General features: G+C 37.1%; 1 protein-coding gene across 1 annotated transcript in view; it reads right to left on the minus strand.

Moving 5' to 3' along the window:
• SENP7 (SUMO specific peptidase 7) overlaps nt 1-24,556 on the minus strand; it is a 180,749-nt gene that overhangs the window by 96,190 nt on the left and 60,003 nt on the right. The window contains 1 exon segment of the mRNA XM_017869509.1: nt 1,935-2,132. Within this exon segment, the coding sequence (XP_017724998.1) occupies nt 1,935-2,132 (198 nt within the window).

Raw genomic sequence — 24,556 nt, forward strand, 5'->3', positions numbered from 1 at the left:
CACCCCCCATATATATATATATATATATATATATTTATTTATGTTAAATGACTGGATATAAGGATAAGGAAAAAAGAGGAGTCAAAGACAATTCCCAAGTTAAAATTTGTAAGTGGTGTCAATCACTCAGATGGGGGGGAATACAAAAACAGGTACAAGTTTGAGAAAAGATGAGGTTCTAATGAGAACACTTGGACACAGGAAGGGGAGCATCACACACCGGGGCCTATTGTGGGGAGGGGGAGGGGGAAGGAATAGCATTAGGAGATATACCTAATGTAAATGACGAGTTAATGGGTGCAGCACACCAACATGGAACATATATACATATGTAACAAACCTGCACGTTGTGCACATGTACCCTAGAACTTAACGTATAATAAACATATATATATGTTTTTTTTTTTTTTAAAGAAGTCAGAAAAAAAAAAAAAGATGAGGTTCTCACTTTACAACAAATTGAGTTTAGGACACCTGGAGCTGAGGAAAGAGGTCTGGACTAGCTGGTAGTTCACCCACTAACTGAACAAAAAACAACAAATATTTTAAAACACAGCAAAAAACAAATGAGAATCTTACTGGACTCTTTACCTTCACATTATATTTAAATTTCATGAACACATAATCTATATGCTAAAAATTCCTAGTGGTAAAACTATTATTCTGAGAGAATGGACCACCACACTGTTCTGATTGGAAAAAGGATAGACACAGAATGAGGACATTCATGAGTTTGTTGTCATTTGAAGAGAGTTTAAAACTTCCTTTCAAAAGAGTAAAAGATATTAGAAGGTCATTGCTTTAAGCAGCCCCTTTATTTACACCTGTTAGTACAGTAAGAGATTAGTTAACCTGTACTGGGGAGGAAATCTGCTAGAATATAGAATGAGAGCAAGCTGCTTCATACATTACTGATGCTAAGCTGTCTGACTCTAAGATTTACAGTGTTTTAGAAAATTAAATGTATATCAGGTATAAGCTAACAAGAAATTTCTTCATTAAACTTAGCTTTTATGATTTTGCCTTTTTTAAAGAAGTATCCTCCTTACAAATTAATGTATAATATGTTCAGATGTTTTGACAAGAATTCTACCTTTATTTTAAAAATAACTGTGTTGAAAGTTAGCAGTTTTTATCTGGGTCTTGGCTTCAAGCACTTACATACTGTCATTCAGATTACAGACCATATAACCAAAGTACTGTGTAGCTAATAGTAGGTTATTCTAACTGTAAATAAAGTACCTTCCCCCCAAAACATTCATTTAATGGCTGAAACTGTAAATAGTAATATATAAAAGATATTGTTATAGATTCCTACAGCTAATTCCTAGTTTTCAGCCCCAAGTTCCCATGTAATTCTTTCAAAAAATACAAAACAAAATTAGTTTTGTTACTTTACAAAATTAAACTGAATATTTACTATTAAAACCCAGAGGCAATATTTTAACATCATCTCCTTTTAAAATTCATTTAAAATACAAGCTCACAAAAGTCAAAAGTGGTTAGGATCTAGATTAGATAAAATTTTGAAAGGATGTTAAAGATGAAGAAAACATAAATGCATATATATACACACACATTTATATGCATATAATACATATACACACACATGTATATATATGTATCTTCATTTTAATCATAAAATAATCCCTAAAAAGATGTGTACATGAATCAAATTATAATAAAATAAGTTAAATGTACTATTGATACTTGTTTTTAAATATAATTCCACGTCAATCTGCTTAATGAAGTACAGAAACATCAGCTAACTTTGTAAATTAAGATAGTCGGCTTTAAGATTTGCTTTAGAGTGTGGTATGCCTATATATGCAAATCTTCTTTGAGGTCATTTCAACAATTTTATCGTTAGGAGTACGGGATTCATATTATTTCAAATGTGGTAAGTTGAACAAAATCAATACTGAACAACATACCTTTCAGATAAAATAAGGCTTTGGTGAAGAGGTTCTAATTTTTGACATGTCTCTAGGCTGTCAACAGATGTCGAAGGCAATGAGTCTGATTGCACCTTGTTGGCATCACATAAATTAGCATCGTTTCTAGGTAGGGTCTTTCTGAATTTTCGTCCTAAATCCGTCCATAGGACATTCGTCAACATAACTTTGAGTTGCCTGTTATACACATAAATAATTAGTATATATGGTACTACACATTGTAGAATACATGAATTCATCACAAACTCATATCTCCAGAAATTCTAAATTTCAGTTCTTCAAGCAACTGTAGTAAATACCCTAAGAAAAAAGAAAAAATGCCCAACTATTATGAAAGATACCTTAAAAAGTAAAGTCTATTTCACTTACGTTGAGATTTTCTTCAGAATTCTGTCAAGTATACTACAACCATCATTACACACGTACATCTGCTAGACTCCTGGCAATGCATTCATGTTTATTAACAATGTTAGTGGAAAGACAGTGTTCATTTGCAGATCTCATCACAGATGTAACCGCTGTTTGCTTTAAAATGTGTTTTGTTTTAGCATTTGTTGATTCAGAAAACATTATTAAAACTAAGGGTGCACTACTGCATCATTTACATTCTTAAGCTTATAGAGTCTTAAGATACAGATTTAATGTCAACTTATAACATTTACCTTACTGTACCTATATCAATTTCAAAAAAAAAAAAACACTGATAAATGCAAGCAGTTCCAGCAACAGTTTTGCTCATCATGTTTTACCCATCTTCTCATTCAATACATTTTTATGCTGAATACTTGAATAACTATGTTTAGTTCCGGAATTCCAAAAACTATGGAACATAGTTTCTGCAGTGGTGTGAACAGGCTACAAGTGCACTTAAAACAATGTCAAGTGAGGAATGGCTGAAAGTACTGTGCAATGTTTAATCAGAAGAGTTTCTATTTTACTACCTATGAAACAGTTTTAGGCACTTTTTGTTTGTTTGCTTAACGAACACAAGAAAATTAAGAAACAGCAATATGTTCATGTATTTTCAAAATAAAACAGGAACTCTCAAAAAAAAAACACTTGTTTTCAGCAGCCACTTGAGTGTATATCCCCAGACCATCTAGCAGGAAGAGGGTAAAGTCTCCAGGGTAATTCCACAGAACATACTGAAAACTCCAAACATGTTGCACAAAAAAAAAAAAAGAAAGAAAGAAAGAAAAAACACCAACATGGCACATGTATACATGTGTAACAAACCTGCACGTTGTGCACATGTACCCTAGAACTTAAAGTATAATAAAAATANCATGTACCCTTGAACTTAAAGTATAATAAAAATAAATAAATAAAAAAATAAAACAAATAAAAAATAAAATAAATAAATAAAAGTTAAGCTATTAGTTTAAAAATTATTTTAAAATAAATGAGTAACATCTCTATGGATCAATAATAATTCATTCTACAAGCACTTACTGAACATCTTCCAGCAAAACAACTATGCTAGTATAATCTGGAGTTTCTGCTACAAACAAAATAGTTGAGTTTTTGCCTTCATGGGGTGTGCATTACAGAGAAGAATAAACCAATTCATTATTTAATTAGAATTATAATATGTGCTATGAAGAAGAAATACAGATGTTGCATTTCTTTTGAGACAAGTTTCTGAGAATATGACCTTAAAGCTGAAGTCTCAAAGAAGGACAGGCACTATCCAAAAGAAACAAGTAAAAAAATGGAGAAAGGTCCAAAAAACAGGACAAAATGAAAATAAGTAAAGCTTCTTCAAAGAAATTAAAGGACTTACCTGACTCATGTATTCAGAATAAAGAGGTAATGTGTCTAAGAATGGGCAGTTAGGCAGGACTTAGCAAACTATATTAAGGATCTGAGACTTTATGTCAGCAGCAACAGAAATTAACTAGTCTTAATTAGGAAACAGTGAGATCAGAACTACATTTTTAAAAGACCATTTTGATGTTTATGAAGAATAAAATGGAAGTACTAGGAATAATAGGTAATAAAAATTAATTTATGGAGATAATGATGACTTTATCAGAGGTAACTTTAGTAGAATGGTGGGAGCAGAAACCAGAATACAGCGGGATCAGTAAAGGGAAAGGAGCAAAGGAGAAATATGGTTGTGAAAGTGGAAAATAAGACAAGACCTGAAAATAGACGTGAGAAGCAGGAAAGGGTTTTTAGTCAGTTATTGGTTGATTAGCTAGTTTAAGATAGGAAATATTTGCGTAAGTTTAAATGCTTATGGGAAGCACGTAAGGGTTGAAGACACAGAAGGCAGGATAATTAACACAGTAAGTTTCCTAAGAAATTGCGTAAGTGCTAATATTTATTGAACATGTACTATATACCAGGCACTGTGCTAAGCATTTTACAATAATTTATTTCATTTAATCCTCACAACCACTCCATGAGGGGCTTAAAAATTATTCTTCTCATGCAGTTGAGGAGACCAAGATAGACTGATTAATATCTAAGTAAAACAAGTGAGTATTGAAAATGAGATCCAGAACCATACACTCTCAAACTTCTTGCCAGCCCTCTTAACTGCTTCACACTACACTGGTTTATGATAGGAGAAGAGGCATTCCTTTCACCCTTCCAAAAAGGAGAAGGAACCAAGACCTCTTAAAAGTGAGAGGAAAGATAAAGGAACGTTCCGTAGGTTTGAAAAAAGTTTTCAAATAATCATTGTAGAGAGGGGGAACACAAGCTTACTAAAGAAACACAGTAAGGCTGTCTTACAGTTAAGACAACCCTGTGAGATTAACACATTTATAATGCCACAAATATCCTTTTTTTCTGCAAACAGATAATTGAGTTCACAGATGATTATTAATTGCAAAGAGGAAAAGGTGTCTTTACAATGAACAGATCTGGCAGGCACCATCTTATGCAAGTGATCAAACATAGGACTACTAAGAGTGAAACAACCAGAAATTATGTATCCCCTGATATGTGCAATAAGAAGTACATGACATCAGGTATGAAATATTCCTGCCAAAAATGTAACCTGGCCCTAATCATAAGGGTAAGCCCAGAAAAATAATAAAAATATAGACTGTGAGGCATTCTACAGAACAACTGGTCTGGACTCCTCAAAACTCAGTGTCATGGTTAAAAGGAAAAGGGCAGAACAGGTGGGAACTCTTCTAGAGTAAGAGACTAATGGGGTATAATAACCAAATACAACGCAGGAAACTGATTTTGATTCTATTAGGTAGGTACAAAAGTAACTGCGGTTTTCGCCAAATAGATTTAAAAGTAAATAAATAAAAGACATTTTGGGAACACTCAGGAAATTCTGATTGCAGACTTTATAGTAGATGATGATATGAAATTACTGTTAATTTTCTTGATAGTATATTATAATTGTTATGTAAGAGAATGTCATTGTTCTTAGGAAAACCAAGCTGAAGTATCTGAAGATAAAATACCATGATGCCTGCAACTTACTCTCAAATGGTTCCCCCAAAAATGTATGTATACGTGTATGTATACACGTACATATGTGATGCCCATCTATATACATGCATAAAAAGAGACCGAGAGATGGCAAACGTGCCAAAATGTTTAAAGACTATCAGTCTATTATTTATGTTTTACAACTGTACATTTTAAAATTCTAAATGACCAAATAGAAATGCAAACAAAACTTTAAGGAAATTTATTTTAAGGATAAAATGTAATTAAGTCTAATGGAAAAACTATATGACTTAGGTATTTGCTAAATTATTGGGGAAATTATTATCTCCACGGTAATTTTAATAATTTCAAATATGAGACTATTCAATGTTGGGAAAAGTCATTTTCTATTCACTCAGACCAAATAAGAATTTACGTTGAAAAACAACAAATAATTGGTAATTTTATTGATTATTCTAATAGTGAGTCTCTAAATGAGAAGGACAATTTGGCTTCTCCACGAAAATACTTATTTCATGTTTGACTTTATTATAATTTGTCTGACTAAAAATATCCGGCAACAGAAGTCAGTAATCTTTTTCCCCCAAACTAATAAGGTGAAAAAATTCTAAACATCTACAACATATAAGTGTCATAAGATTTCTCTGTATACCAGAAAAGAAACTTAAGAGTAAAGAGCAACATTCAAACCAGGCAAAATAAAACCTAAATTTAGTATTTAGGGATATATACTTAGCTAACAATACTATCCAAGAAAAATAAGAAAGTAATTACTCTGAAAGTTAGGGGAGTGGTTATCGTGAAAGCAGGGGTCCCCAGCCTCCAGGCTGCCTTGTACCAGTCTGTGGCCTGTCAGGAACTGGGCCACACAGCAGGAGGTGAACAGTGGGTGAGCAAGCATTACCACCTGAGCTCTGCCTCCCGTCAGATCAGCAGCAGCATTAGATTCACATAGGAGCACGAACCCTATTGTGAACTTCACATGCAAGGGATCTAACTTGTGCACTCCTAATGAGAATCTAAAGCCTGATGATCTGAGGTGGAACAGTTTCATGCCTAAACCACTCCCCATAACACCCACCCACCTCCACTCTCAACCCCATCCATGGAAAAACTGTCTTCCATGAAACCAGTCCCTGGTGCCAAAAAAGGTTGGGGACTGCTGCTTTAAAGGGTTATCATTTTCAGGGATTGAGAACTTCTGAGGCAGTTTTCTGTTTTGTTCCTCAGTGGTGGTTAAAATCTACCTTGTTAAAAATACATTAAATTTAATGAATGATTCATTGAACTGTTTAACTTTCAGGCATTTTTTTGTTAGTTACATTATATTTCACAGTAAAAATGAAAAGTAAAAGGCTAAACAGAGAACTCTACCTAACCCAACAATCTATATATTTAGGTAGGCTAGTTCCTGTTACTTGCCTAGGCTTTTTAGAACCATCCAATTATCCATTTACAAAATGTCCCTTGGAAAGCTCCAAACCATTATACTAACACTCACTTAATTTTTTTGAAGGGAAATGATCATTGATCCATATACTCAGATTCTTTAAAAAATAGCATTCCTAAAAAATAAGAAATATATCGTATCTTTTCAGTTTTACATATTAGAAATTTTATAATTGTAGGAAGACCCAACATAATCACAGCAGAAAAAAAAATAACGTTGTTTGCCTATTAATAAAAAAATACACTGATTTTCCAGAAAACCTCAATTTTTTAAAATTTTTCAACAAAAGTAGTTTATCAATGAATATATAAACATGACTTAATTATAAAGCTTGACCAAATAAATTCAGATATCAGAGAAAAGAATCCTCTCTCAGACTTGGAGTCCTACATTTTGATTCTAGAAAATAAACTAACAATTGGGATGAAGGCATTGTTTTCATGTCTTTTGTCATAATTTTATTTAGAGTATTTCTTGTCCTTCAAAAAAAATGGAGAAAACATTTGGACACTTCACCAAAAAAGCGCACAAATGGCCAACATGCATACGAAAAGACGTTCAATATTATTAATCTTATCTTTCTGGTCTGTAAAAAAAAAAAAAAGGTTTTAAAAAGGAGGAAGGAGCAAAAGAAATTCAACAGATATTCTAGAGAAGATTTTTTAAAGTCCAATAAAGCACATGAAAAAATGTTCAACATCATCAGTCATCAAGGAAATGCAATTAAAACCACAAAGAGATACTACTACACCTCCATTAGAAAGGATGATGATAAAGAGGCTGACCATATAAGTGTTGGCAGGGGTATGGAGAAAATGAAACCCTCCTACACGGCTAGTGGTGGGAATGTAATACGGCACAATCACTTACAGCAGTCTGAGAGTTTCTTACGAAGTTAAGAATGCACCTACCATATTACCCAGCAATCCGACTCCTAGGTATTGACCCAAAAGAAACGAAAACAGGCTCCCAACACAATGGCTGACTAGATGCAGCCAGGTGGAATAGCTACCACGAAGGGACCAAGACGATTGGTGCACTCCTAATAGATCTTCAGAGGGAAGGCACAGAGACCGGATGGAGGGAAGACACAGAAGCCAGCCTGAAGAGGGAGGAAGATGAGAACTTTGCACAGGGCTACCATGTACCAGGACTCATTCATAGCCCCCAGTGACTCTGGGGGGCAATGGGTAAGTTGAACTGGCAAGGAGCAATCCACTCTCCTGAAGGGTCTTGGAATCCCAGCAGGAGGAGACCTCTCAACCACCACAGACACTTGAGTTGACAAGGAGAGCTGCTTAGAGAAATGGTAGGAGCAGCACACCAGCTGATGTGGAGCCTAGAAGGTTTGGTGCAGGAGAGTCCGTAGCAGAGCATGGCCAGTGAAGGCCATCACCCTAGGCTCGACTTGCTCCCATAAGAGACTTTAGCCCGAGGGGAACTGTTGGACCTGAACTCTGCAGGGTTGTCTTGCCTATGAAACAAGTCCAGTCTGACCTGACCATCTTTGGTCTGTGGCCACTCCCAGGGCCGCAGTCTGGTGGAGTATGCTTGCAGGGCAGCACTGGATGCCCTGGGGTCCTGTATCATAGCTCCTGTACTGGAGGACCTGCCTAACAGGGAGAGAGCTCCAGTGGGGTGGCCCCCAAAACCATGCACAAGCCTGCCACTCCCTCCACACACTGCAGCTTCCCCTGGGCCCATGGCAACCACCCCCCCCACCCCGCCACCCCGCACATTGCTTTGCTGATGTAGATGTGTGCAGCAAGGTTTTGCTTTCCTTGCCCCAGCAGCATGTGACTGTGCATGCACCCTGCCCTGCCACTGTGGGAGTGCAGTCCATCCCCCTCTCCCCACTGACCACCATTGCAGTGCAAGCCATGGCGAGTACAGAGCCAGCCAACCTTGGCCCCGGAAGTACCTCACCCTTGCACCAACACTGCCAGGAAGTGAAGCCAGGCACAAAGAACAGCACACCTTCCCCCACCCTGAGCAACCATCCCCGCCTACAGCACACAGAGAAAGCACAAAGACCTGTACCCACCAGCACCACCACACCAGTGCCAACACCACCAACAGCACAACCACCCACACAGTCACCAGCAGGGATTCCTGCTACCCCGCCAGCCACATTGCCTCTGCCACTGTGGTGAACACTCACATGAAGGCAGGCACCCTGGCACCTACTAGCACCCTGCCATAGCCAACGGACATGCACTGGGCCACACTGTGTGATACAGTTTGGCTGTGTCTCCACCCAAATCTCATCTTCCCATGTGTTGTGGGAGGGACCTAGCGGGAGTTCATTGAATCATAAGGGCAGTTTCCCCATGCTGTTCTTATGGAAGTGAATACATCTCATGAGATCTAATGGTTTTATAAAGGGAAACCCCTTTCACTTGGTTTTCATTCCCTCTTGTCTACCACCATGTAAGAAGTTCCTTTCACCTTCTGCCATAATTGTAAGTCCCCGCAAAGCCACATGGAACTGTGAGTCCATTAAACCTCTTTTTCTTTATAAATTACTCAGTCAAGGGTATGTCTTTATCAGCAGCCTAAGAACACACTAATACACTGCCACTGCTGCTGGCACATGCAAATGAGGATACATCCAGCTGCCACTGCACTACGAAATGCTTTGGCTGACACCACCCATTGGTGAGTAGTGACCAGCAGTCCAGGAGCACCTCAGCCCCCTAGAACAGTGGATTCCTAACCTTGAGGTACCAAAGAACAAAGTTGGGGTCTGATACAAGTCCCACAGAGTTGAAGCACACAGTCCAGGAGGAGTTGGAAGCTGAGTGGTGGTATCTTAAAATCTTCCAGAAACAAAGCCAGTTGGCTGACTCCACTTTATACCACAATCAAACCCTCAAGGTCATCAAATAAGATAAAAGAAAAAGACTCTACCCAAAGGTTAGCAAATTCAAAGACTGAAGGAACATGAGGCCACAAAGATGAGAAAGAACCAGCAAAAGAACACTGACAACTCAAAAAGCCCGAGTGCCTTGTTTCTTCCAAAGAACCAAACCATCTCTCCAGCAAGGGTTCTGAACTAGGCTGAGATGGCTGAAATGACAGAATAGAATTCAGAATATGCGTAGGAATGAAGATCATTGAGATGCAAGAGTATGTTGAAAACCAATCCAAGGAAGCTAAGAATCATAATAAAACAATGCAGGAGCTGACAGACAAAATAGTCAGTACACAAAGAAACCATGAACCTGATACAGCTGAAAAATACACAAGAATTTCATAATGCAATCACAAGTATTAATAGCAGAATAGACCAAGTGGAGCAAAGAATCTCAGTGCCTGAAGACTGACTTTCTGAAATAAGACAGAAATAAGACAGTCGGACAAAAATAGAGAAAAAAGAATGGAAAGAAACAAAACCTCCGAGAAATAAGGGATTATGTAAAGAGACTAAATCTACAACTCACTAGTGTACCTGAAAAAGATGGAGAGATGGTAACCAACATGGAAAACGTATTTCTGAATATCATCCATGAGAAATTCCCCAACCTAATCAGAGAGGCCAACATTCCCCAACTTATCATTAATGAGTTCTGTCACCCATGAGAACTTCCCCAACCTAGCTAGAGAGGCCTAGCAGAGAACCCGAGTAAGATATTTCACAAGAAGATCATCCCAAAGACACATAATCATAGGATTCTCCAAGGTCGAAATGAAAGAAAAAATGTTACAGGCAGCTAAAAAGGTCAGGTCACCTACAAAGGGAAGCCCATCAGACTAACAGCAGACATCTCAGCAGAAACCACAAAAGCCAGAACAGATTAGGGAACAGTATTCAATGTTCTTAAAGAAAATAAATTCCAACTCAAAATCTGATATGCAGCCAAACTAAGCTTCATACGTTAAGGAGAAATAAGATTTTTTTTTTTTTTTTTTTTTTTGAGATAGTCTCGCTCTGTCACCCAGGCTGGAGTGCAGTGGCGCCATCTTGGCTCACTGCAACCTCTGCCTCCTGGGCTCAAGTGATTCTCCTGCCTCAGCCTCCTGAGTAGCTGGGATTACAGGCACCCGCCACCATGCCCAGCTAATTTTTTTATTTTCAGTAGGGACAGGGTTTCACCATGTTGGCCAGGCTGATCTTGAATGCCAGACCTCAAGTGATCCTCCCACCTTAGCCTCCCAAAGTGCTGGGATTACAGGCGTGAGCCACGGCACCCGGCCTAATAAGACTCTTTTGAGACAAGCAAAAGCCAAGGAAAATGGTTACCATGCAACCTGCCTTGGAAGAGCTCCTGAAAGAAGCACTAAATATGGAAAGGAAACAATGTTACCAGCCACTAGGAAAACACACTGAAGTACACAGACCAGTGACACTATAAAACAACTACATAAACAACTCTGCATAATAACTAGCTAACATCCCCAACTCATTCTATGAGCCCAGTGTCATTCTGATACAAAAACTTGGCAGAGACAAAATGAAACATGTAAGGCCAATATCCTTTATGAATATCAACGCAAAAGTCCTCAACAAAATACAGGCAAATCAAATCCAGCAGCATATCAAAAAGTACATCACCTGGGAATGAAAGGGTGGTTCAACATATGCAAATCAGAAATTTGAGGCCAGGTACAGTTGCTCACACCTGTAGTCTTAGCACTTGGGGAGACCAAGGCAAGAGGATTGCCTGAGCTCAGGAGTTTGAGACTAGCCTGGGCAATATGGCAAAACCCCATCTCTACTAAAAATACAAAAATTAACTGGGAGTGGTGGTGCACACCTTCAACTACTCGGGAAGCTAAAGCACGAAAATTGCTTAAACCCGGGAGGTGGCGGTTGCAGCAATCCCAGATAGCACCACTGAATTCCAGGCTGGGTGACAGAGCAAGACTCTGTCTCCAAAAAAAAAAATTGATTCATCACATATACAGAACTAAAGACAAAACCACATAATTACTTCAATACATGCAAAATTGAATTTCTGTGGAAACTGGCAAAATGCACCTCTGATTTCATTCAAGTACAATGCATCAGCACAGAATTCCTTTTTCTTTTTTTCTTTTGAAGAAAAGAATATCAAATAAATTTTTTATTTTTTATTATTGTACTTTAAGGTCTGGGGTACATGCACACAACATGCAGGTTTGTTACACAGGTATACATGTGCCATGGTGGTTTGCTGCACTCATGCACTCGTCATTTACATTAGGTATTTCTCCTAATGCTATCCCTCCCCCTGTCCCCACCCCACAACAGGTCCTGGTATGTGATGTTCCCTGCCCTGTGTCCATGTGTTCTCATTGTTCGACCCCCACTAATGAGTAAGAACATGCAGTGTTTGGTTTTCTCTTCCTGTGTTACTTTTGTGAGAATGATGGTTTCCAGTTTCATCCATGTTCCGGCAAAGGACATGAAATCATCCTTTTTTATGGCTACATAGTATTGCACGGTATATATGTGCCACATTTTCTTTATCCAGTCTATCATTGATGGGCATTTGGGTTGGTTCCAAGTCTTTGCTATTGTGAATAGTGCTGCAATAAACATACATGTGCATGTGTCTTTATAGTAGAATGATTTATAACCCTTTGAGTATATACCTAGTAATGGGATTGCTAGGTCAAATGGTATTTCTAGTTCTACATCCTTAAGGAGTCACCACACTGTTTCCACAATGGTTGAACTAATTTACACTCCCATCAACAGTGTAAAAGTGTTCCTATTTCTCCACATCCTCTCCAGCATCTGTTGTTTCCTGACTTTTTAATGATCGACATTCTAACTGGCGTGAGATGGTATCTCATTGTGGTTTTAATTTGCATTTCTCAAATGACCAGTGATGATGAGCATTTTTTTTCAGAAGTTTGTTGGCTGCATAAATGTCTTCCCTTGAGAAGTGTCTGTTCATACCCTTTGCCCACTTTTTGATGGTGTTCTTTGTTTTTTCTTGTAAATTTGTTTAAGTTCTTGGTAGATTCTGGGTATTAGCCCTTTGTCAGATGGATAGATTGCAAAAATTTTCTCCCATTCCATAGGTTGCCTGTTCACTCTTCTGATAGTTTCTTTTGCCGTGCAAAAACTCTTTAGTTTAATTAGATCCTATTTGTCTATTTTGGCTTTTGTTGCCATTGCTTTTTGTGTTTTAGTCATGAAATCTTTGCCCATGCCTATGTCCTGAATGGTACTACCTAGGTTTTCTTCTAGGGATTTTATATTAGGTCTTACATTTAAGTCTTTAATACATCTTGAGATAATTTTTGTATAAAGTGTAAGGAAGGAGTCCAGTTTCAGCTTTCAGCATATGGCTAGCCAGTTTACCCAACACCATTTATTAAATAGGGAATCCTTTCCCTGTTGCTTTTGCCAGGTTTGTCCAAGATCAGATGGTTATAGATGTGTGGCGTTATTTCTGAGGTCTCTGTTCTGTTCCATTGGTCTATATCTCTGTTTTGGTACCAGTACCATGATGTTTTGGTTACTGTAGCCTTGTAGTATAGTTTGGAGTCACGTAGCATGATGCCTCCAGCTTTGTTCTTTTTGCTTAGGATTGTCTTGGCAATGCGGGCTCTTTTTTGGTTCCATATGAACTTTAAAGTAGTTTTTTTCCAATTCTGTGAAGAAAGTCAGTGGTAGCTTGATGGAGATAGCACTGAATCTATAACTTTGGGCAGTATGGCCATTTTCACAATATTGATTCTTCCTATCCATGAGCATGGAATGTTTTTCCATTTGTTTGTGTCCTCTTTTATTTCCTGGAGCAGTGGTTTGTAGTTCTCCTTGAAGAGGTCCTTCACATCCCGTGTAAGTTGGATTCCTAGGTATTTTATTCTCTTTGTAGCAATTATGAACTGGAGTTCACTCATGATTTGGCTCTCTGTTTGTCTGTTATTGGTATATAGGAATGCTTGTGATTTTTGCACATTGATTTTGTATCCTGAGACTTTGCTGAAGTTGCTTATCAGATTAAGGAGATTTGGAGCTGAGATGATGCAATCATGTCATCTGCAAGCAAAGACAATTTGACTTCCTCTTTTCCTATCTGACGATCCTTTATTTCTTCCTCTTGCCTGACTGCCCTGGCCAGAACCTCCAATACTATGTTGAATAGGAGTGGTAAGAGAGGGCATCATTGTCTTGTGCTGGTTTTCAAAGGGAATGCTTCCAGCTTTTGCCGATTCAGTATGATATTGGCTGTGGGTTTGTCATAAATAGCTCTTATTATTTTGAGATACGTTCCATCAATGCCTAGTTTATTGAGAGTTTTTAGCATGAAGGGCTGTTGAATTTGTCGAAGGCCTTTTCTGCATCTATTGAGATGATCATGTGGTTTTTGTCGTTGGTTCTGTTTATGTGATGGATTACATTTATTGATTTGCATATGTTGAACCAGCCTTGTATCCCAGGGATGAAGCACACTTGATCATGGTGGATAAGCTTTTGATGTGCTGCTGGATTCGGTTTGCCCATTTTATTGAGGATTTTCACACTGATTTCATCAGAGATATTGGCCTAAAATTTTCAAAAATAATAACTACAATAACTTTTCAAGACAGTCAATACAATAAAGATATAAATAGAAACAAAAAAAGTTAAAAAGCAGGGGGACAAAATTAAGGCATAGAGTTTTTATTGTTTCATTTTGCTTGTTGTTACGCAAATAGTGTTATCATCAGGTTAACATAAAGGGTAATAAGATAGTATTTGCAAGCCTTATGGTAACCTCAAACCAAAAAACATACAATGGATATGCAAAAAATAAAAAGCAATAAACCAAATCATATTACCAGAGAAAATCAGCTTCTATCAGAGATAATACAAAGAGGAGCTGGTACCATTCCTTCTGAAACTATTCCAATCAACAGAAAAAGAGGGAAATCTCCCTAACTCATTTTATGAGTCCAGTATCATCCTGATACCAAAACCTGGCAGAGGCACAACAGAAAAAGAACATTTTATGACAAGACCACCAAAAACTGGAAAATTACTCCATGTTCATGGATTCAAAGAATCAATATTGTGAAAATCTCCAGGCGACCCAAAGCAATCTACAGATTAAATGCAATCCCCATCAAAACACCAGTGACATTCTTCACAGAAATAGAAAAAATAATCCTAAAATTTACATGGAATCACAAAAGACCCAGAGTAGGTAAAGTTATCCTAAGCACAAAGAACAAAACTGGAGGAATCACATTACCTGACTTCATATTATACTACGGAGCTATACTAACCAAAACAGCACGGAAATGCCATAAAAACAAACACTTAGACCAATGGAACAAAACAGAGAACCCAGAAACAAACCCATACACCTACAGTGAACTCATTTTTGACACAGGTGCCAAGAACATACACTGAAGGAAAGACACCTCTTCATCAAGTGATCCTGGGAAAACTGAATATTGATAGGCAAAAGAATAAACTAGACCCCTATCTCTCAACATATACAAAAAACGAATCAAAATGGATTAAAGACTGAAATCTGAAACCTCAAACTATGAAACTACTACAAGAAAACACTGGGGAAAATCTCCAGGACATTGGTCTGGGCTAATATTTCTTCAGCAACACCCGACAAGCACAGACAACAAAAGTAAAACTGGATAAATAGGATCACATCAACTTAAAAAGCTTCTGTACATGAAAGGGTACAATCAACAAAGTACAGAGACAACCCACAGAATGTGAGAAAATATTTGCAAACTACCCATCTGACAAGGTATCAATAACCAGAATATATAAGGAGTCCAAACAACCCTACGGGAAAAAAATCTAATAATGTGATCAAAAAATAGGCAAAAGATTTGAATAGATATTTTTCCAAAAAAAGATATACAAATGACAAACAGGCATATGAAAAGGTGTTCAACATCATTGATCATTAGAGAAATGCAAATCAAAACTACAATGAGATATCATCTCACCCCAGTTAAAATGGCTTATAGCCAAAAAACAGGCAATAACAAATGCTCGTGAGGATGTGGAGAAAAGGGAACACTTACACACTTTAGGTGGGAATGTAAATTAATATAACCACTACGGAAAACAGGTTGGAGGTTCCTCAAAAAGCTGAAAATTGAACTACCATATGCTCCAGTCATCCCACTGCTGGTATACACCAAAAAAGGAAATTAGTAGATTTGGAAGTGATCTCAGTGTCAATTAACAGATGAGTGGATAAATAAAATGTAGCACATATATACAATGGAGTATATTCAGTCATACAAGAAAATGAGATTCAATCATGTGCAACAACATAGATGGGACTGGAGATCATTAGGTTAAGTGAAACAAGAAAGACAAACGTCACATGTTCTCACTTATTTGTCGGATCTAAAAATCAAAACAATTGAATTCATGGACCTAGAGAGTAGAAGGATGGTTACTAGAGGCTGGGAAGAGAACTAGGGGGCTGAGGGGCAGGTGGGGACAGTTAATGGCTATAATAAAAATAGAAAGAGTGGGGACAGTTAATGGCTATAAAAATAGAAAGAATGAATAAAACCTACTATTGATAGTATAATAGAGTAATACAGTCAATATTACTTAATCATATATTTTTAAATACCTTAAAGAATGTAATTGGATTGCTTGTAACTCAAAGGATAAATGCTTGAGAGGATGGATACCCCATTCTCCATGATGTGCTTACTTCACATTGCCTGCCTATATATCAAAACATCTCATGTAGCCCATAAATACATACACCTACTATGTACCCACAAAAAAAATTTTTAATGATTTTAAATTTCTAAAAAAGGAATAAAAAATAAAATAGCCACACGGTAGTCCTAGCTACTTGGGAGGCTGAGGTGGGAGGGCTTGAGCCCAGGAGATTGAGGCTACAGTGAGCTATGTGATCATGCCGGTACACTCCAGCCTGGGCAACACAGCAAGACCCAGTCTCAAAAAAAGAAAAAAATATCCTAAAGCTCAACAATAAAAAACCAAATAAAACAATTTAAAAATAAGCATAGGGCTTGTGTAGCCATTTCTCCAAAGAAGATATATGAATCTCTAATAAATACATAAAAAGATGCTTTGTATCATTTATAAATAGGAAAATGCAATTAAGACTACAATGAAATACCACTTCATACCATTAGGATGGCTACTATAAATTAAAAAAAAAAAACAAAGTAACAAGTGTTGATGTGGATGTGAAGAAACTGGAAAGTAGCTAGCAAGAACACAAAATGAGGTACAGCCATTGAAGAAAATAATACAGCAGTTGCTGAAGAAATTAAAAATATAATTACTATAAGATCAAGCAATTCCACTTCTGGATATACACCCAAAAGAATTAAAAACAGGGAGCTGAGATATTTGTATACTCATGTTAACAGTCGCTAAAATATTAAAGTAAACCAAGTGCCCACAGATGAATAAATATAGAAACAAAATGTGGCATATAAATACAATGGAAAATTATTCACCTTTCAAAAGGAAGAAAATCTGGCATATTCTACAACATGAATGAACCTTGAGGACATTAAGCTAAGTGAAATTAGCCAGTCACAAAAAGACAAATACTATATGAGGTGCTTTAAATAGTTAAAATCATCAAAACAAACAGTAAACTGGTGGTCATAAGGGGAACGGGGCGGAGGGAGAGATGGGAATTTATTTTTTTAATGGGTTTCAGTTTTACAAGCTGGAAAGTACTGTGGAGATTGATGCTGGTGATGGCTGCACATTATTAATTTATTTAACAACATTAAACTGCACAATTAAAAATGATTCAGATGATAAAATTTGTTACGTCTATTTTATTACAATGAAAACTTTAGAATCTTAAAATCATACTCGACAAAAAGCATAGAAATTTATATTTAAAATAGGTATATATTCTTCTATGTAAATTACACATCAATAAAGTTGGTTTCAACGAATGAGTAAATAGAAAACTTGAATTGTCCTATAAGTGCATGATCAGATGGCTTCACTGATGAATTCAACTGAATATTTAAAAAAGAATGAATATCAATTTCCCCAAAAACTCTTCCAGAAAGTAATGAAGGAGAGAAAGTTTTCCAACTCATTCTATAATGACAGTATTAGCCTGATACCAAAACCAGAAAAAGACAGTACAAGAAAAAAAACCATGTATGACTCTCCCTCTTGTATACAAACATAAACATTCTCAAGAAAACTGAATCCAGCAACATATTAAGAGTATTATAAATCAGATCAAGGAGATTTATCCCAGGAATGCAAAGTTACTTTAATATATAAATATGAATTTATCCAATAAATTCGATTAGTAAAATAAAGAACATAAATTACAGTATGAGAATGCAGGAAATTCAAACACACAAACATTATTTTGAAAGCCATTACCAAATTAAGAAGAGAAAGGAAATTCTCCAACATGATAAAGTACATCTATGGAGGCCTGCCCAGCTCATCACCACCATCAGCACCCATACCCACCATCCAGGTGCCTAAAGACAAGTGTGACCTGCCTACTCCAAACAGCGCACAAGCATGTCATCCCAGAACCAAATAGCAACACTTCATTTGCTGCCACCAGTGCTTACATGTACAGTACAGGGCCTGAGACAAGCCCATGCTCATGCTGTCCAGAAGCATGAGTACTGGCCAGGCCCACTCATTGCTGCCAGTGCCCAACAGCACCAATAACTTGAAAAACAGCTGCCACCACCCACCACTATGGCTACAGCCAACACCCATACACACCACCTAGGGACCCAAGGAAGGACAGATGCACTCTGTCCCCTCCAAACAGTATCCGCAGGCACTGTCCCAGGAAGAAAGAACAGGCCCACCCAATCTGCTGCCACCAGGACCTGACCGCACAATACTGTGCCTAAAGACAGGGCTTCCCTATCCACTGCTACTACCACAGCCCACACACACCGTCAGGGGGCCTAAGTACTAGCCCACCCCACTCACCATTGCCAATGCCCAAGTACACCATCCAGTGACCTGAGAACCCACCCATTGTTTCCTGCCACCTACCTCAGCCACAGCCGGCACCAAACATGCTGACCAGGGACCCAAGAATTGACCTGCCTGGACCCTAACCACCACCCTAACCCATGTTACCACCAGGAATCCCAAGAACTGGCACAAACGGCTCATCCCTACCATGACTGGTGCTCATACACGCCACCCAGGGGTCCAAGGACTAGCAAGCCTGGTGTACCTGTCCACAGTAAAGCCTTGCCATGGTCTCCATTAGAAACCACAGATTTACTTCCTGCTGATGAGTCTGAAAATTTTTAAAATAAATAAATAAATTGCAGGTTAAGACAACAAGGACTCTGCAGACACCAATATCACCAATTACGACCAAAGAAATAACATGGAGACTACACCACTGCATCCACTCAGAATACAACCCTAACAAACATCACAGATACATCTACAGGAAAAAGTCTCTACCAAATGAAATTAATCCATAAAGCTGAAAGTAACAACTGTTAACACCAGATGCATGGATATCAACATAAGAATACAAGAAACACGACAAAGCAAGAAAGCATGACATCTCCAAAAAAATACAATAATTCTCCAGTAACGTAACACAGAAAAATACATGTATGAAATGCCTGAAAACAAACTCAAAATAATTATCTAAGGCAGCAATCCCCAACTTTTTGGCACCAGGCACCAGTTTCAGGGAAGACAATTTTTCCACAGACCAGGGGATGGCAGGGGAGTATGGATTGTTTCAGGACGAGACCGTTCCATCTCAGATCATCAGGCATGAGATTCTCACAAGGAACATGCAACCTAGGTCCCTTTCATGCACAATTCAAAATAGGGTTCATGCTCCTGTGAGAATCTAATGCTCCCACAAATCTGACAAGAGGTGGAGCTCAGGCAGTAATGTTCACTCACCTGCCACTCACACCCTGGCTCTGTGGCCTGGTTCCTAACAGGCCACGGACCAGTACCAGTCCATGGCCCCAGGGGTTGGGGATGCCAATCTAAGGAAACTCAGTAAGTTACAAGAGAACACAGAAAAACAATACAAAAAAAATCAGAAAAGAAATTCAGGATATAAATGAGAAATCAACAAAGAGATAGGTATCATTAAAACAAACCAAACAAAAATCCTGGAATAGAAGAGTTCAATTAATGAAATAAAAAACAATTAAGAACTTCAACAACAGACTAAGCAGAAGAAAAAAATTCTGAACTTGAAGACATGTCTTTTGAAATAAACCAGTCAGACAAAAAAAAAAAAAGAATTAATAAAGCCAACAAGACACATGCTACATTATAAAAAGACCAAATATTCAAATTTCAGTTGTTTCAGAGGAGAAGAGATTGGCAAAGACATAGAAAACCTATTTAACAAAATAATAGCTAAAATTTCCCAACTCTTATGAGAGATATACACATCAAGATACAGTAAGCTCAAATTTTACCAAATAGATTCAATCCAAAAAGATAAGCTCAAATATTATCAAATAGATTCAATCCAAGACACTATACTTCTCCCAGACATTATGCTCAAACTGTCTAAAATTAAAGCCAAAGATAGAAATCTAAAAATAGCAAGAGAAGAGCATCAAGACACATATAAAGGGAGAGTCTCCATCAGACTAACTAAATTTCTCAACAAAAACTTTACAGGCCAGGAGAGAATGGGATGATATGTTCAAAGTGCTGAAATAAACAGATACCAGCCAAGAATGATATATTCAGCAAAGCTATCCTTCAGAAATGAAGAGGAAATAAAGTCTTTCTCGGGCAAACAAAAACAGATAATTTTTTATCTACCATCATGAAAACACACAAAAGTATAAAACTAACTGAAAGAGCAGCCACAAATGAGAAAGAGAGAGGAATCAATCATTATCACTACAGAAAACTACCAAGTCATAAAAGTAAACAATAAAGAAAGGAACAAATGATATACAAAACAATCAGAAAACTAACAAAATGTCTTTATACTACCAATAATAACCGTAAATGTAAAAGTTTAATTTAAATGTAACGTAATGTAACGTAATTTAAATGTAATTTAAATGTAAATGGTTTAAATTCTCCAATTTAAAGAGGTAAACAGGCTAAGTGGATTTAAAAAAACAAGACCAAACTATATTCTTCCTAGAAAAAAATTCTCTTCACCTATAAAGACACACATAAACTGAAAGTGAAGGGATTAAAAAATATGTATCACACAAATGAAAACAAAACATATGCATTAGTAGCTATATATACTTATGTCAGACAAAACAGACATTCAGTCAAAAAACCTTACAAAGAAACAAAAAGGTCATCATACACTGATACAAGCATAAATTCAGAAAGAACATAAAGATTCTGAATACATACACCCAACATCAAAGCACACAGAAATATGAAGTACATATTATTAGAGTTAAAAAAGAAAACAGACCTCAATACAATAATAGTTTGGAATGTCAACATCCTCTTATATGGTTTGGGTCTGTGTCCCCACCCAAATCTCATGTCATATTGTAATCCCCAGTGTTGGAAGAGGGGCCTTATGGGAGGTGATTGGATCATGGGGGACAATTTCCCCCTTGATGTTGTCCTAACAGTGAGTGAGTTCTAACGAAATCTGGTTATTTATAAAAGTGTAGTGCCTCCCACTTCGTTCTCTCTTTCTCCTGCTCCAGCCATGTACAATGCACTAACTTCCTCCTCACCTTCTGCCATGACTGTAAGTTTCCTGAGGCTTCCCCAGAAGCTGAAGCCTGGACAGCCAGCAAAACCATGAGCCAATTAAACTTCCTTTCTTTATAAATTATGCACTCTCAGGTAGTTCTTTATAGCAATGTAAGAATGGACTAACACACTCTCTTTGAACACTAAACAGATCATCTAGACGGAAAATCAACAAAGAAACATCAGGTTTAATCTGCACTATAGACCTAACAGACCCAGCAGACATTTACAAAACATCTCATCCAAGAGCTACAGAATACACATTTTTTTCACCAGTGCAAGAAACATTCTCCAGGGCAGATCATATGAGAGGACACAAAACGAATCTCAATAACTTTTTAAAAACTGAAATCATATAAAGTATCTCCTCAGACCACATTGGAATAAAACTAGAAATCAAGTAACAAGTGGGACGCTGGAAACTGTACAAACCCCTGGAAATTACACAACATGCTCCACAGCCATTAGGTCTGTTTTACTTCCTGAAACAAATGAAAACAGAAACACAACATACCAAATCTATGGACAAGCAAAAGCAGTGTTGAGAGAGAAATGCATAGCAATAAATGCTTATGTCAAAAAGTAGAAAGATTTCAAATAAAAAGTGGTTACAATGAACCTCAATGGACTAGAAAAGCAAGAACGAACATAACAAGAATTAGTAGGAGGAAATAAATCGTAAAGATCAGAGTAGAAATAAACAAAATGAAGACTTAAAAAAAGATCAAACATAAAGTTGGCATTTTGAAAAAATAAAACTGATACACCACGAGCTAGACCAACCAAGAAAAAAAGACCCCAACAAGATTGAAAACAAAAGTGAGACATAAAAACTGATACCATAGAAATACAAAGGATCATTAGACACTACTATTAATATGAACAACTATATGCTTAAAAATTGGAAATCCAAGAGGAAATGAATGAAGAGACCAATTCCAGGCCCAATGGTTCATCCCTGTAATACTATACTCTGGGAAACCAAGGAAGGAGGATTGCTTGAGACCAGGTGTTCAAGACCAACCTGGGCAACACAATGAAACCCCATCTCTACAAATTCAAAACACTGGCCAAGCGTAGTGGCATGCACCAGTAGTCCCAGAGACTTGGAGGCTGAGGAATGAGGATCACTTAAGCCAAGAAGGTCAAGACCACAATGAGTTATGATCATGCCACTGCACCCAACCCTGGGCAACAGAACAAGATCCTGTCTCAAAAACATAAATACAAATCTAAAAATAGAAAACAATTCCATTCATAATAGCTTCAGAAATAAGAAAGTATTTAGGAATAAATTTAACAAAAAAAAGGCAAAGACACACTGAAAACTACAAAACACTATTGAAAAAAATTATAAAGGACATAAATGGAAAGACATCCCATGTTTATTAATCTGAAGACAATATTGTTAAAATGGCAATATTCCCCAATTTAGTCTACAGATTCAATATAATCTCTGTCAAAATCCTTGCTGGTTTTTGGTTTAAAATGATAAGCTGATTCTAAAATTCAACTGAAAATGCAAGAAACCCAGAACAGCTCCAAAAAATATTGAAAAAAAATAAAGTTGTTAAGAACCACACTTCCCAATTTCAAAACTTACTACAAAGCTGCAATAGCACATGGCAGTACCAGCATACAGACAGACATATGGAACAATGGAAGAGAACTGAGAATCCAGAAATAAACGCTAACATTGACTACCAACTGACACTTCACAAAGATTCCAAGACAATTCAATGCCAAATAATGAAGAGACACCATTATCTTTTCAACAAATGGTGCTGGGACAAGTGAATATCCAAAGGCAAAAATATTAATTAGGGTGCCTATTTCATTCCATACCTAAAAATTAACTTAAAATGGATCAAAGACCTAAATCTAAGAGCTAAAACTGTAAAACTCTTAGAAGAAAACACAGGAGTAAAGGATTACAACCTTGGATTAGGCAATGGTTTCTTAGATATGACACCAAAAGCACAGAGACAAAAGAAAAATAGATAAATGGGACTTCATCAAAACTTAAAATCTTTTATGTTTCAAAGGACACCATCAAGAAAGTGAGAAACTTGCCAAAAGTATCAGATAAAATATATGAAAATCATATACCTGATAAGGGACTTGTACACAGAAAATATTTTTTAACTCTTACAACAAAAAGATAATCCAATTTAAAATGGGCAAAGGATCTGAGCAGACAATTCTCAAAAAGACATACAAATGAACAATTAGCACATGAAAGGACAATCGACATCATTTAGTTATTAGGAAATGGCAATCAAAAACCACAATGAGGTACCACTTCACACTCACTAGGATGAAAGATGGAAGGAAACAAAAGAAAAGAAAAGAAAAAAGAAAGAGGAAAGAAGGATGGAAGAAGATAAGTGCTGGTGAGGATGTAGAAAAACATGAATCCCTCATACATTGTGGTGGGAATGCAAAATTATACAGTCATTTTGAAAAAAGTTCAGCAGTTGCTCAAAAAGTTAAATATTAATGCATGACACAGCAATTCTAATCCTAGTTATCTGTTTAAGATAAATGAAAACATGTATGTCTTAGGACGGGCACAGTGGCTCATGCCTATAATCCCAGCACTCTGGGAGGCCAAGGTGGGCAGATCACTTGAGCTCAAGAGTTCAAGACCAGCCTGGGCAACATAGCAAAACTTCATCTCTACAAAAAATAGAATTAGCCAAGCATGATGGTGCATGCCTGTAGTCCCAACAACTTGGTGGGCTGAAGCAGGAGGATCGCTTGAGCCTGGGAGGTCGAGGCTGCAGTGAGCTGTTTTCCACCACTGCACCACTGGGCAAAGTGTTTTCCACCACTGTACCACTGGGCAACAAAGTGAGACTCCATCTCAAGAGAAAAAAAAGAAAAAGAAAAAAGAAAACATGTATCTACACAAACACCTGCAAACACTTGTATAGGAATGTTTATGACAACATTACTCATAATAGCTAAGAAGTGGAAACAACATAAAAATCCAACTGGTGAATAAACACAATGTGGTATAAAAGAAATGAAATACTGATATATGCTACAATATTAACAAACCTCAAAAATATTATGCTA

This window comes from Rhinopithecus bieti, unplaced genomic scaffold, assembly GCF_001698545.2.
Source record: "Rhinopithecus bieti isolate Rb0 unplaced genomic scaffold, ASM169854v2 scaffold_4640, whole genome shotgun sequence".
NCBI classification, from domain to species: Eukaryota; Metazoa; Chordata; class Mammalia; order Primates; family Cercopithecidae; genus Rhinopithecus; species Rhinopithecus bieti.